The following is a 13,504-nucleotide window of genomic DNA, read 5'->3' as shown; positions in this document are numbered from 1 at the left end:
CCATCTATCTGTCCAATCAGGACCATCCTCCAGAACCCAGAAAAAGATCACCAGCAACACCTGATACGTAGTACATTTCATAACCAGCGCAGCTACAGTTTACAATCTGGCAGAGCCCCTCGCTTCCATCAAGTATCCTAAACTTCCGGCATGAAACCAGCACCGCAACAGGACGACGCACGATCAATCATAAACGCAAAAGAGATAAAAATAACGCTTTCCAATGCTGTCATCTACTTTAACTCCCCAATTTTCCTTTTCAACCTTCTCGAAATCCTACGCACGTCCATCGAAGTCGCCGAATGATTCGTTTGCGGTTGGAAAAAGGCATGCGTCCAAGGGTTAGCAACATCGGAGAAGAAGAGAAAAAAATAAGAGAGAGAAGAGAATGGACTCAAAAGAGAGCCTCTGGCTGAAATATCAGTCGCGTAATTGAGGTATTCCTGATTCATCCGGCGGCAGTGCCAGGCCACTTGTATTCCTCGGCGACTGAGCACGAAGAAAAGTACTCCACGGTTCAGAAGGTAGATCTTCCGATACCTGTACAAACTGTCGAACAGTGTTAAGAAGTCACATACCCGAAGTCAGATGCAATGTTTATTTATGATTAATTCGTAGGGAGCCGGAGTTATGCACTTCTAACGGCAGTTACTATCCATACAGGTAATGTCCAACGCCAATTTCCTACTCTTTGGCCCGAGTTATTCACTTCAGAGAGGCCCCAAAAGTCACGCTAATCCCAATCAGTCATCAATCGTTCAGTCATAATCGTCGTTAAAAATGCTCGAATCCCTTGTGTCCGACTTAAACACTTCCATTGGGGCACCTCTCCCAAGCCACCAGTCATTCGCTCCACCACCGTACGGGTGGTAGTGAAGCCGCTTATATCGTAAGCCCTCAGGGTCGCGCCAGTTATCCAGTCTCTCTTTGACCCCATAAAGAGCACTACTCGCAATTTCCCCAGTCCACTGATCCAATTTGGTGGGGATGGCCCAGGGGAAGAATGGATCAGTAGGCTGCCAGGTGTTCTTGGTCGAGGCCAAGGGGTGGCAATATATCTCGCACATCGTCCATTCGGCCGTGAACCAAGCGAAAAAGATGACAAGAATTAAACCAAGCCATGTGAATTTCCAGTTTCTGCTCGGACCAAAGCTGGCGAAGCGACCTCGTGCTTGCGGAGGAGAGCCGGTGACCGCAACAGGTTTTTTGGTCCAGAGTCGAGGAAGCTTCATGTCGATTTGAATTTTAATGTGATGAGAGCTCCCATCGGAGGGCTTACTCGGCAGTACAGTACTTGGCAGATCGTGAACTGCCGATACTTGTTGTTCTAACCGTTCGATGCCGTGTTTAGCATCCCGGATACTTGTAGATGTGTTCCGCAATCGCTGCTCCATTCGCGCCCAGATCAGAAGCTCAATCTGTCGCTCTCTCTCTTCCGCAGACAACAGTATTTTCGGGTCGATGTGTAGAGGGACCAAGAGTGGTTCAGGGTTCGAGTTTCGTATTATGCTCTCTTTGTGTGCCGTATCGTGCTTATAAAGCGTCTCGAAATTGTCCAGCGTAGAGTCTTCGATACCGGCCTCAATTTCGAGCCGTCGTAGATCCTCCGCAGCAGTCGAAACCTTCGCTGTATTGACGAGAGGCGGACGTGAGAATCGGCCAAGTTCACGTTCGGTGACCTCTCGATTCAAAGAGACGCCTCGGGGCGGACTCTGTGTTCGCGCGTGTTGTGGTACGTTTGCAGATGGATGTGGAATATCCGGTGCTCGGATTTTTGGTTTTTCGACTTGTTGCAGTGCAGTGCTATCTCCGCTGTTTTTTGGGGATTGTTGGCTCTCCGATGCTGAAGTTGTAAGAGCTACGGGATCAAAAAGTTCGTGAGAAGGCGAGGTAGATTGCTGGCTCTCTGTATCGCGGGAAGGTGCGGGTGTTTCGATGAATGCGCCGGTCACTCTTGGGGTGGGAAGCGACAAAGGGCCTGCCTTTGGTCTAGGCGTTTCATCGAGATGTCCACCATCGAAACGGAAAGTTGATCGGGACGGTACCGTGATGAGATTTTTTTCTGAAAGATTCTCTTGAAGTTCAGATAGTTTGGGTTCTGCGCTGATGCGCTCCTCCGGGTCGGCATCTAACTTTGGGGGGGTGCTGGCAGTGCTTCCGCGCTTCCTTGGCGAATCTATTGGGAATCCAGCCCCAATTCGTGACCATCTTCTTCGTGAATTGTTATGTGATAGGCCGTTAATTCTCTCTTGAAGCCTGCCCGATTGCTTCTCTAATGGAGCCTCAGCTTCTTTCTCAGCTTGCTTCTCTCCAGCCTGCTTCTCTGGGTTAGGCCTGGGCGATTGGGCGCGCTTCTCCGATATCTCTACTGCCATTGCAGTCTTCTCTGACACTCTCACTGCTCTTGTGTCTATGAGCCTCCTCCTCTCCTCCGCATACTCATCCTCCTTTTCTTTATCCCCTTCGTCCCCTTCGTCCTCTTCATCCCCTTCATGCTCTTCATGCTCCTCCTCTCGGCGCCTGTATGGGCCAGGACTTTGACTCAGAAGTCTAGAGAGCTTCCGAAGAGTATCGTATGAATCTTCGCGCTTGTGATTGCTGTTGCTGCGATGTGGATAAGAGTTGTTTGGGAAAACCGTGATTGGTGTGCCCGGGATTGGATATCCTTCCTCCTCAAGAATTGTCCTCTCGCAATAAATCTCCTCTTTGGGCTCCCTTGATTCGGGGACTGGAGTTTCTTCTTTCAAACTCCTTTCCTCCGAATTGCGGCCTTTAATCTCCTCCAGCCTGTCGGTCGCGACAGCGCGTGCCGACAGGTCTTGTATCTCTCGCTCTCGAATCTCCTCGAGTCTGCTCACAGGCTTAATCCGAAGCATTGGGCTCATCTCCAACTGCAACGAGCGAGCTGTAAAATCAACATCTGCATCCCATATCCTGCTTCTCTCTGGGCTTCTTCCTCGATACTCGTGGTTTTTCTGTGGCGATGATGATCGCCATTGTGACGTTCGTTTCCGATCAGACGTGCCATGGTCAATCGATCGGAGAGAAACGTCAGCATTCGATTGCTGGAACCTATCCTCTGAAACTGCTGAAGGATCTTTCGATCCTACACCCGTCCTCGCCTCTGCCGCACTCGCCGCTACCGACTCTCTCATAGTATTCTGAGCCCAATTCGGGTATGGTTTAGACTTCGACCAGGCCTTGGGGATGTTGAGAGGTATATCGGGGTCGAACAACTCAGAGCGCGAGCGGTCAACACCCGCGTCAAAACTCCCTGTGTTGGTACTATCGGCGGAACTTGTCGGAGATGGCGCGGTCCTTGGTCGTCCGTGATTGTAATTGCGGGAAAATGCGCCTTGGGTCTCGTAGTCCTCTACGGGAGGCCGTTTAACGAAGCGTGGTATGTGCTTGGTTCTCTCATGTACAGCCATCCTTCGCTCGAACCTCGCTTTCCTCGCGTCAATCTCGGCGTACATGACATCCAATTCCTCCTTGCTCTGGGCCCTGGGTCGCGGTGCTGGACTTGGACTGCCCTGGAGCCATCTACCTCGTCGGTGAGAGATCGCGTGGTCGCGTTCGCGTTCCATGTTGGTGATAGTGTTGGTATTTTCGGGTGCTCTTCTGTTGCTCAGTACTTATTCGGTATTTTCTTGTTGTGGCAATGCGGTTAGGTGGAAAGCGATTGGTAGCTCGAGATGTTGGTTTGGTTGGAGTTCATGGGAGGTTTTAAATTTCAAAAAAAAAAAAAAAACATTGAGATGCGACGCGATTAAGTACCCCGCCGCTTTAGCGCGAATCACCGAAATCACGAAGCCCAAGCTCGATTAGCGCCTCAGAATCCCAGATCAGATCAGCCTGAAGAGCTTCTCTTAGCACGACAGCTGACCATAGCGCCCCTTGAGAGACTTGAGATCAAAGCTAAGAGAAATCAGAAGCTGGCGACGCCTTACTCCCATTCTGCTTGTGATAGAATTGGCCATTACAACAAGAAGAAAAGTGCCTTGCGTACTGCAGGTCATGAGAATAGTCAATTAATTATGTGTCTAATCCACTATTTTCTGACATCTACGTCCCCTCACGATCTCCCAATACACCGACTTTGCGAATAGCTTCGTCTCCTTCCAATGATTTCCATTCGATTATGATTTCTACGGCCCGGCTCTTCTGTTTTATTTTACGTGCACAAAGGAAATATTGGCTAGCATAAAGCGGCGTTCAGTTTTAGATGTTGAGGTATGTGCAACCATGCTATACCTACTAATGTCGAGGCATGGGAAATCTTTGGCCGATGCAAAGATCATCTGTATACAAGCAAGCAGCGTGCACGTAAATAGCAAATAACAAAACGCTTAGACTTGATGCTTCTCCGTGGAATGTTTCGATATCTATGCATACATAGTGAGCGTACACAGTAAGGGAAATGTGCGATGCCAGATGTTTCATATAGGAAAGTTGATTGAGCCCTGCGCAAATCCTCGACCAGATTGTCTCTAGTCCTGGCACTTGATAGTCGCACTTCAATCTAGTAGAGGCAAATGCTAACCTCTCTTTTGGGACAATGATCCTCCCACCTAAGTGTCATCATCAAAACGTCGCTTACCGAAATGGAGTAAATGTACTTGCCTTGCGCATACCTAACGGCGAATTAATGTCCTAGGAAAATATCGGGACAGAAGCAAATCAATCGCTCTGAGGATCATGTCACAATTCACAAGCTGAAGAAGTAAAGCCATCATTTCAACGCAGACTCTATCTCTGCAGATCATTCCATTCGTTTTGACCCAATCAATCACTACTAACACCAGCAGTTGGAATACACGTGTGGCCTCCACCAGCTTCGCCGTCAGCCAAACCCCAGGCAAAAAAATTCAAATTCCAGGCTCCCATTCCATTCCATCCAGGACGTGGCAGACAGATGCTTTGCTTTTTGGAAGTCAAAGGTGTAGTGTAGATTCTCGCAGCAGTATCCCTCCCCGATGTGCCTTCGGGTTTGACAGAGGGTGACGTAAAAAAGGGAGACGTGATGAGGAGAAAATATTTGAAAACAGTGTTGGTTGCATTATGGTGGCGCGCCGGCAAGATCCCCGAAGCCTCCAGCGAAACGCGATTTCAGGTCGACCAAATTCAACTTTCATTCCCAATTCCCAGTCCAGATCGCATATCAAAGGCTGCAATATAGCAGAATTGAAGGAGAAAAGTTGATCGTAGTAGTAACACAGTGTTGGCGAGAATATCACAACCCCATTTGGACGAGGCGGCAAGGATCTGCCAAGGACGTGCAGCTACAAACATAGTCAGATTAGTGTCCGTAGTTGCCGCCCCATCCTCCACGCTGTTGGCTATTGCCGTAGTAGTTGTTGCCACCGAAACCTTGGTAGGCTCCGTATTGGCTGTTCTGGTGTCCTTGACCCCCAGCCTGGTGGCCGGTACCACCGAGACCTCCGTATCCACTACCGGTTTGGTTGGCGTGAAGTCCCTGGCCGGGTTGTTGGAGGTGAGCTGGGTAGCCACCGTAACCAGTCGGATTTTGGGTTTGAGGAAGAGCTGATCCAGAGGTAGTGTTTGTCGCGGATCCTGGTCGTCCAGCTTGAGAGAGAGATGGGCTGGGGCCATTCGCTGTTTTTGAGTCACCAAATGGCTTCAAGTCATCACCAGTGCCTGGCTGAGCACCCTGTTGGCCGTTGTAATGCTGCTGTCCTTGACCTTGGTAGGAAGATCCACGACCGAAAGCATCATGTCCACCAAAAGCTCCACCGCCTCCAAGTGCCTGTGGGGTTGGAGCTGCCTGAGCTGAACCAGCACGGCCGTAATCAGACAATCCTCCAAGCGCGCTCTCACGGCCATGCAGAGAAGAAGCTCCGAAACCACCCGCAGCAGGAGATGCAGTGTGCTCATATGGAGCATTTGGAGACATACCGTAGCCCTGGTATGGCTGTTGATGCCCAGCTTTTGCGCCGTATGGAGCTCCAGGATAGTTGCCACCGCCGTATTGCTGGTATTGGTTCCAAGCAGCGTAGTAAGGGCTCTGGTAGTATGGGTGGTTGTACGGGTAGTTTCCGGCTTGGGGTTGCTGTTGGTGGCCTGGCTGGGGTTGAGAACCTTGAGAAGCTGCTGGGTGCTGGCTTTGAGCGATTGGATTGGGGGTGCTGTGTCCACTGTTCTGTCCCTCACCAGCTGTTGCGTAGCGCGACTGGGTACCTTGAGCAGCACTTTGGGGGAATTGGGAAGAGTTCTCAGCTTGGGGGCCGTTGTATCCCGGGTAACCACGTTGCTGTGAAGCAGGACCATCTTGAGCTTGGGAGCCTTGCTGTGCACCGTATTGTTGATGGTTATAGTAGCTGTTATAAGCGTTGCGTTGCTGTTGAGGATCAGCAGTGTAGTAGGAAGAGAATTCGTTAGGCGCGGAGGTGAAAGCCCCAGATTGTGGCTGAGACTGAGATTGTTGAGAGGGATAGCCTTCGAATGGGCTTTGGCTGGATGGAGCTTGTTGACTGAACGCATCATATGGCTTTGGAGGCAACGAAGACTCCTGGGTACCTGCTGGGCCATAACGTCCGTATGCGCTGTATTGGCCGTTTCCTTGAGGACCCTGTTGAGAAGTAGCTTGGGCGCTGGAGAGAGGTGCAGGAGATGGGAGACCTGGGGCAGCTGTTGGGTGAGTTGCTGCTGGCAGACCACTGGACTGCTTTGCTGTTGGCAGGCTCTCGGGGACAGGTGCAGCTTGTGCGAGTACGGGAGGAAGAGCAGCTCTTGGGGCTACTGGGGAGTGCTGGGGAGGTTGCGCACGAGTCTCGGCCTCCTCGCGATCTCCATCCACATCCTCATCTCCAGATCCATTCAGGTTGAAGGCGCCAAACTGGACAGCAGTTCGGTCGACCTCACGATTTCCTGGCATGCGCACAGCCTCCTCTTGGTCAAGAACTCGGCGTTGATAGCTCGGGGTCCGTCCAGACGCACCTGTCGCCTTCAAAGCAGATGCTTGGAATCCACTGGTTGGTGGTCGGATAGCTTGAGGTTGGCTTTGGAGGTTAGAGAATGGTGTAGCAGCGGCACTTCGAGGATCCCAAGAGCTAGCTGCGGTGCTTGCGGCAGTCGCTGTCGGGGCGGGGGCCGAAACATCTGGGAGTTGCTCAAGATTATCCTCCGTCAATTCGTCCTTTGATGGTGTAATTTGAACTTCGGGCTCTGGGGTAGCAACTTCTTGAACGGGGGGTGTCTCGACGGCTTCGACAGCGGCTGGTTCCGGAATCGATACTTTGGGTTCTGGGACGGGGGCTTCGACGGGTGCTTGGACCTTGGTAAGTTCAGCGGGCCTAGGGAATTGATCAGTTAAAACTCTACTCATCGCAGAGGCAGCATACTTCTCAACTACTGGCTCTGGTGCCTTCTTTGGAACGGGAGGAGGGGCGAAAATGCTAGCCCAACTCTTCTTTACGCCTTCTGGAATAACGCTCGAAGTTGCCTTGGCAGCCACTGCAGCAGTCGCGCTCACAGCCTCCGCGGCAGTTGAGCCCCATGATTCTTCGATGGCTGGCTTTGTAGTATCCCAGCTTCCTTCAGTTGCCTTTGGAGTATCCCAAGATGATTCAGCAGCCGGTACGGTTTCCCATGCAGGCGCCTCGGTGGTGAGAGATGCCTCGCCAATGTTTTCTTTGCGGGCGCCATTTGTTGGTGCGCGAACTCGTCCACCTCGACCTCCTCGCTCCGTAGCGCGACCACGGCCTCCTCTAGTCCCGTCAAATCCAGCTCGGCCGCCGCGAGCGACTCTGGTTTGGCTGGCGATGTCGCCGAAAGATGTGATCGTTGCGACCTCCTTGACCTTGGACTTGGAGCGATCTTTCTTGTTCTTCGAGACCTCTCCCCATTGAGTGATTGTACCTGTAGAAGTCAAGTCAGCGCCAAAGGGATTTTCACACGAAAACCAAGCAGCAATCGTTCGAGCAGGTCTCTGGGTGTGTCGGAAACATACCGTCGGTTATGCGATCGACAGTTGTTTCAAGATCTCCGTCGGTCTCTTGAAGAGCAAACACGATGTCCTCATCCGTCCAGTCGGGGAACATCTCCTGGATGGTTGTGACCTTGCTGCCATACTTCTTCTTAAGCTGGCCTACTTCGCCGTCGTCCTCAATTGATGCCGGGGCAGAATCTGTCTTGTCGCCGTTGATTGCGTGAGATCTGGCACCTCCTCGACCTCTGGTGGAGAAGCCTCCTCGGCCACCGCGGGCTGAGCCTCTACCGCGAGGCGCGGCGGGGCGAGATTGTACCTCAGACATTGCGAGGTGTGCGGTTGTGTATTGTGAAAGCAGAAAGAAAGGGGAAGATGTGGAGAGGTTTATGCGAAGGGGTTTTGGAGTTGGGTTGGGATGAGTTGGGTTGGGTTGGGGCTGGAGGTGGATGGTTGGATGTTGAAGATCGAAGGTTGAAGGTTTCAAGGTTGAAGGTGAAGTGGTGGTAGTTTGAGTTCGTGAGAATGACGCTGTAAAATCAGCTAGGTTCTTGTTGCTTGCCTGCCTTTGCCTTGTCCTTTTTCTCTCAGGCACTGGAATAGACCGAAATGCAGGTGAGTGAGGATAGGAGGGCAAGAAAGGTACAGTACCTAATTTAATAAACCTAGGTTGGTACTTACTCACCTAGCTAGAGCTTTGCCTGGGTCGCGTCGGCTAGGCTATGCTTTTAGGGTAGGTGAATGAACGGGTTGTTTGTTGGTTTAGTGTTGCGTCCACGAGGCTGCACAACAATACTAACAGTTGACGTGGTACCCGGTGCTGGCAGTGGTGAGTCGGAGGGGAGGAAAAATTGGGATCTTTTATTATTATCTTCATTGTCTACTCAACTTGGGGCAGCGTGTCAAGAGCTTCACACCATGGAGCTCTTGGCCAAGGATTGCCTAACACGTGACATATTCGACACACCAAGACTCATTGTAGCTTAGTCACAATAGTGGGAGCTGCCCTCTACCTACTCCCATTCCTATCGATCGCCACCCTACCAAGACGACAACCAGGAATCTCACACATTCTCCATGCTGGTGAGGTATTGACGCGAAAAAAAGCCGACTTATCTACTATACGCATCCCGACGAGACCTACTTACCGCAAGAACAACTACAGACCGCTATTCTGGCATGGGCTTGGGCTGGTACACCGAGGGCTAGACCTAGTAATTGGGCTCATCACTGCGACAGCTGCATATCAGTAGCCGTGGGTATCAACTGGAGAAGAACCTGACACGGGAGAACGCTCGTGGCGAACTCAAGACCACCTGCGACCTGCGACGGCGAAGTTGTCTGAACGAGACCGAACTACACGAGGCCGATAGTCTATGGACATATCGATCCCCTTTTGCCACCATGTTTCGGCCCTCGCAACCACTCCTATTCAGGCCAATGCCGGTACTGAACAAGCTCAGGATACATCAACCTCTGCCACTCAGCCCTCGCCAGTCAAAACAGCTGCTCAACCTCCTAACGAGCTCGTTCCGGCAGCAACTCGACATGGAACACCCTCAATTTCGAACTGATATCACCCCCGCTCCAACGCGTCGGCGGAGACTATCTGTATCCGATCACGAAAAGCATACCACAGACCGACATATGCACTCTCTTTTGACAAATCCACTTTTCTCCTCACGAAACTCAGGCAGTCAGGTCAGTCTTTCGCGAGATCCGATGGACATTTTCGACCAGGCCGTTTCCAAAGGTATGATGACTACGAACTATGCAAAGGCATGCTTGCAGGCCAAGAAGCGTCAGATAGTCCGGTCGTCTGTTCTCAAAGTGCGGGACGGGATGAGAGATTCGGGGGCAGGTTTGAAGGTATTAAAATGGTTGATATCAAGCGGCACGACAAAAAACCTCGAATTCTTGGACGACGAGGCGTTCACTCAAATTCTAATGGAATATATGGTCGCAGAAAATCTACAGGAAGCCGCTTGGGGATGGATCAAAACCTCACTGGAGCGCCTGCCAGCCCTGGCGCTCCTATCCGGATTGGAATTTACTCAGGCCCGGCGCAAAATCGTCGGGCCGCTTTTGATGCTTGTGAGAGCCGAGGCATCAGATAAATCTTGCAATCTGGATGCGGCATATATTTCACTTTCAAGAGCTGCTGGATATCTTCAAGGTGTACCAACTACTGAGATGATTCATTTACTCAGCGTTCCTGAGTGGTTTCTATTTAAAACAACGATCAAATTCTCTTCCGTCAGACCAGCGCCCAGTGAAGCTGGTTTCGAGTCATTCCTGAGCTTGGTTCCTGTCTCTACGATGCATCCTGAACGTCAATTTGCATACCTGAGCTTGCTGCATCCAACGAAACCCTCTCCGGAACTAGCGCTCAGGTACTTTCCGACCATTCGTATGAACAGAACGAGAGATGTCATGAAGAAGAGTAACGCGCAGTTGGAAAATGATCGCCTTAATATCCAGCTTGGTTTGGAAACTGCCAAATTCTTGCTTGAGCATCACCGACAGTCAGAAGCCGACTATGTGATTAACTTCCTACGCACCAATTACCCGAGGCAACTGGGTATTGGAGACATGAGGCAGCTGGAGCAAGCCAAAGCGGAAGCTACAAGTCTCGAGCTACTAGAAGGGCTTGGCTTGGCATGATTGATTCTCCAGTTGGAGTGCTCATCACGAAGTAGTTCTCCTGGGGAACCATAGGTGTATATAAGTGGCGATTCGACGGTTTGTCAATATTAGCAATGGCAATTTGGGCACACCCACTTCAAGCAACCTCACAACGCCATTTGCAGAATCGGTATTGAGCTTCGAGCCGGCCAATCTAAAGACTTGACGTCACAACTTTTGAGGGTTCCGAAGGTTATGAGGTTGAAGTCCATTGTTCCGGCCATCCTGAATTTACCGGTACTCCCGGCATGACAGGGGGCTTCACCAGCCCACCCTTCTTTCTTCCCACCGTGTTTCGCAGGTCACAACAAGAGAAACGTAATCCCATGGATCACGAAAATTTGAACTCGGGAACCGCTGGTGCAAGTCGCGACCATCTTGCCTTTCAACAATTTACTCGTTGAGACTTCGCTGGCACTATCATGAAGCAGGGGACATCAGCGTAGCGACAGGCTCACTTTGCTCACATGCTATCTTCTATACTATGCCTGAGCTTCCTCAGCTAGTTTCAAGCTTCGTGGTCATTTCTGTCGAAAAATCTGAAATCAGCTTTAGCACGCTTTATGTAGAGGAGGTGGGCCCCCGAGCCGCCAATCCGTGAGCCCTCCTCGAAGCCTCCGCAAGCGACCTCGTCAGCGAATGCCGATCGTCTCAAAAAGTGGCATTTCATGGTCCGAGGGCGACCTCCCCCCTCCCCCCTTTGAATGAAGAGCTGGCCCCAAACACAATCACACTCTCCAAAAGTGCCCTCGGGCTTCCAATGCCAAGGTCGACTGGACGGAGTGGGTAGATAGCTGCTCGGTCGAACTGGATGAAGGACAGGCGAGAGTTATATGCAGAATGCAGACACGTATCATATCAGATCCACTAGAGTGACGGTACTTTTGCTCCTTTCTGTTGATGTGATGCACTGGCAACTCTTCTCGCCACATGGCACACATTCGGTGAGGGTGAGTGATGGTACGTACCTAGGGAGCAGGTACCTACCTTATGGAGCTCAGCTCAAGCTCGAGCTCAAACTAGGCACATCATGTGACAGCACAGCCGCCAAGTTCTACGATCCCAAGCCTGCGGAGACAGATCTCCTCCCGTGTGGGGAGTTTGTGGATTGAAAGTACTTGGTAGTACCGGTACGTAGTAATGTTCAATCCGACCTGTCCGGGAGACGCTCCTCTGCGCCCGAGGGCCGTCAAGGCTCGCGAGCTGCTGGCTACCGTAGGTTCGCGCCGGAAAGCTGGCTTGGCTTGACTTGGCTTGCTGGCTTACTGGATTGCACGAGCCAGTAAGCTTTGCAGAAGTCGAACCTCAGTCAGGGAGGGAAGGCGTTCCTGGTCATCTCCTGCAACTTCAGATCTGGCGGGAAGCAGGACGGATGTTCTGGACCGCCCAGCCAAGGCCCTGTCCGGTCTCGTACGATCAAGACATTCAATAATACGGTCACGACGGCGTCGAGGGCGTTGACTCCAATGAAATAACCGCTTTCGGGCTCATGGGTTTTCACCATGTAATGGCATGTAATGGGTCGATCCCGACGGCGCATTGGGAGGATCTGAACCGAAGGTTGTGAGGCTGGAGACGGGAGGCTAGAAACTGGAGACTGGATTAGCCCCAAGTGTCGAGATGTATGTATGACCATGAATGAGGTGAACAAGACCAATCTCTCTTTTCTTCGATTGGATAAACCGATGCAATAACATCCCTCTGTGCACACAGTCTTCGACGACTTCCTTTTTTTTTTTTTTTTTGCCGGCTTGAGAATTCAGATCTCCAGCTTGGTATGTGTGTTGCAAGCAAGCAAGCAAGCAAGCGCTCAAAATAAGATCAAAAAGATGACCTATCTGATGAAAGATGGCGAGGTACGGTACCTTTTCAGTCCATGTTCAAAGCTATCGGGCCGACGAGACGATGCCCTATGGTAGGCCACTCGTAAGCAAGTACGTAGTAAGTACGCGCGCATCCAGGCCGTCCGTACCTGGTCTGTAGGTAGGTATGTAGGGAGGGAAAGTTTGTCACTTCAAAACTTTCGGTACTCTGGCCGACGTCGATCAACTCGCTTAAACCCGCGTCGAGTCGAGATTTGGATACGGCGATCAATAAGCATGATGGCATAGCACATAGTGCCGAGAGAATTTCTGTACTTTGGCGCTTGTGAGTAGGCACTTATGCTTCCTCGGCCACGGCCGTTCCTGAGAATTAGTCTCCTTGTATGTGTGGGGAATGGAGGAAGATGAAGTTTGCACGGGGTACCAAGTCGTGGCGAGGTAGGGAGAGATATTACAATTTCTATGAAAACAATACTCTATTCCCCGTTTATCGTCCATTTCCCGTCGCCTCTAGCCAAGACCCCCCTAGTCGCAATCAATCTCAATCGTAAAGTTCATACCCAAAAAACCCCCATCTCAATCCGAAGAGAGTGCGCAAATCGCTCATGCCCAAACTGCCCCGCTGCCACGCTCAGATCCAGCTGGGGGGCTTTGCCCGTCCAAATGACAATCATCATCATCATATCGTAGGTCGTCCCAGTCGGGACTTAGTTGTTTCTGGCGCGGAGGAGCATGAGGCGCTTCTGTTCCTCATCGCAAGCCACAGGCTTGGGGACGCTGCTGGGCTTAGCCTGGGTGGCGTTGGAGAGGAAGGGGCCGCTGGAGGTGGATGACACGGAATCCGAGCGGTGGATGTTGGCGGGGGTGAGTTCGAGCCAGCCGCCGTTGGAGGAGACGGAGGACGCCGTGGAAGAGGTTCCTGGTGCTGTTAGTAGGTGCTTGATATCTGAGCAGGCCATGGTGGGTGTAGTCACTTACTTGTGTGGGAGAAGGTGGTATCAGCGGCGGAAGACATGTTGGAAGTGGTGGACCGTGGAGGTTTGCTGGGGCG

General features: G+C 51.5%; 4 protein-coding genes across 4 annotated transcripts; 1 reads left to right on the top strand and 3 right to left on the bottom strand.

Moving 5' to 3' along the window:
• Positions 1–758: 758 nt before the first annotated feature.
• On the bottom strand, positions 759–3,587 carry L3040_003117 (uncharacterized protein; the record flags this gene model as incomplete). The annotated part of the gene is made up of 1 exon (XM_007293598.1): positions 759–3,587. The coding sequence occupies one exon, from the start codon at positions 3,585–3,587 to the stop codon at positions 759–761; it is 2,829 nt and encodes a 942-aa protein (XP_007293660.1).
• Positions 3,588–5,299: 1,712 nt separating this feature from the next.
• L3040_003116 (uncharacterized protein) lies at positions 5,300–8,273 on the bottom strand (the record flags this gene model as incomplete). Its single annotated transcript, XM_007293597.1, has 3 exons — positions 5,300–7,313; positions 7,362–7,878; positions 7,970–8,273. The coding sequence occupies 3 exons, from the start codon at positions 8,271–8,273 to the stop codon at positions 5,300–5,302; spliced, it is 2,835 nt and encodes a 944-aa protein (XP_007293659.1).
• A 1,076-nt stretch (positions 8,274–9,349) lies between these two features.
• Positions 9,350–10,609, top strand: L3040_003115 (uncharacterized protein; the record flags this gene model as incomplete). Its single annotated transcript, XM_007293596.1, has 1 exon — positions 9,350–10,609. The coding sequence occupies one exon, from the start codon at positions 9,350–9,352 to the stop codon at positions 10,607–10,609; it is 1,260 nt and encodes a 419-aa protein (XP_007293658.1).
• Positions 10,610–13,160: 2,551 nt separating this feature from the next.
• Positions 13,161–13,468, bottom strand: L3040_003114 (uncharacterized protein; the record flags this gene model as incomplete). The annotated part of the gene is made up of 2 exons (XM_007293595.1): positions 13,161–13,372; positions 13,432–13,468. The coding sequence occupies 2 exons, from the start codon at positions 13,466–13,468 to the stop codon at positions 13,161–13,163; spliced, it is 249 nt and encodes an 82-aa protein (XP_007293657.1).
• Positions 13,469–13,504: the final 36 nt, after the last annotated feature.

Source organism: Drepanopeziza brunnea, assembly GCF_022702325.1.
Source record: "Drepanopeziza brunnea f. sp. 'multigermtubi' strain 214-2 chromosome Unknown ctg4, whole genome shotgun sequence".
NCBI lineage: Eukaryota > Fungi > Ascomycota > Leotiomycetes > Helotiales > Drepanopezizaceae > Drepanopeziza > Drepanopeziza brunnea.
The sequence above is the reverse complement of the archived record's forward strand: the minus strand, read 5'-3'. Positions and strand labels throughout refer to the sequence as shown.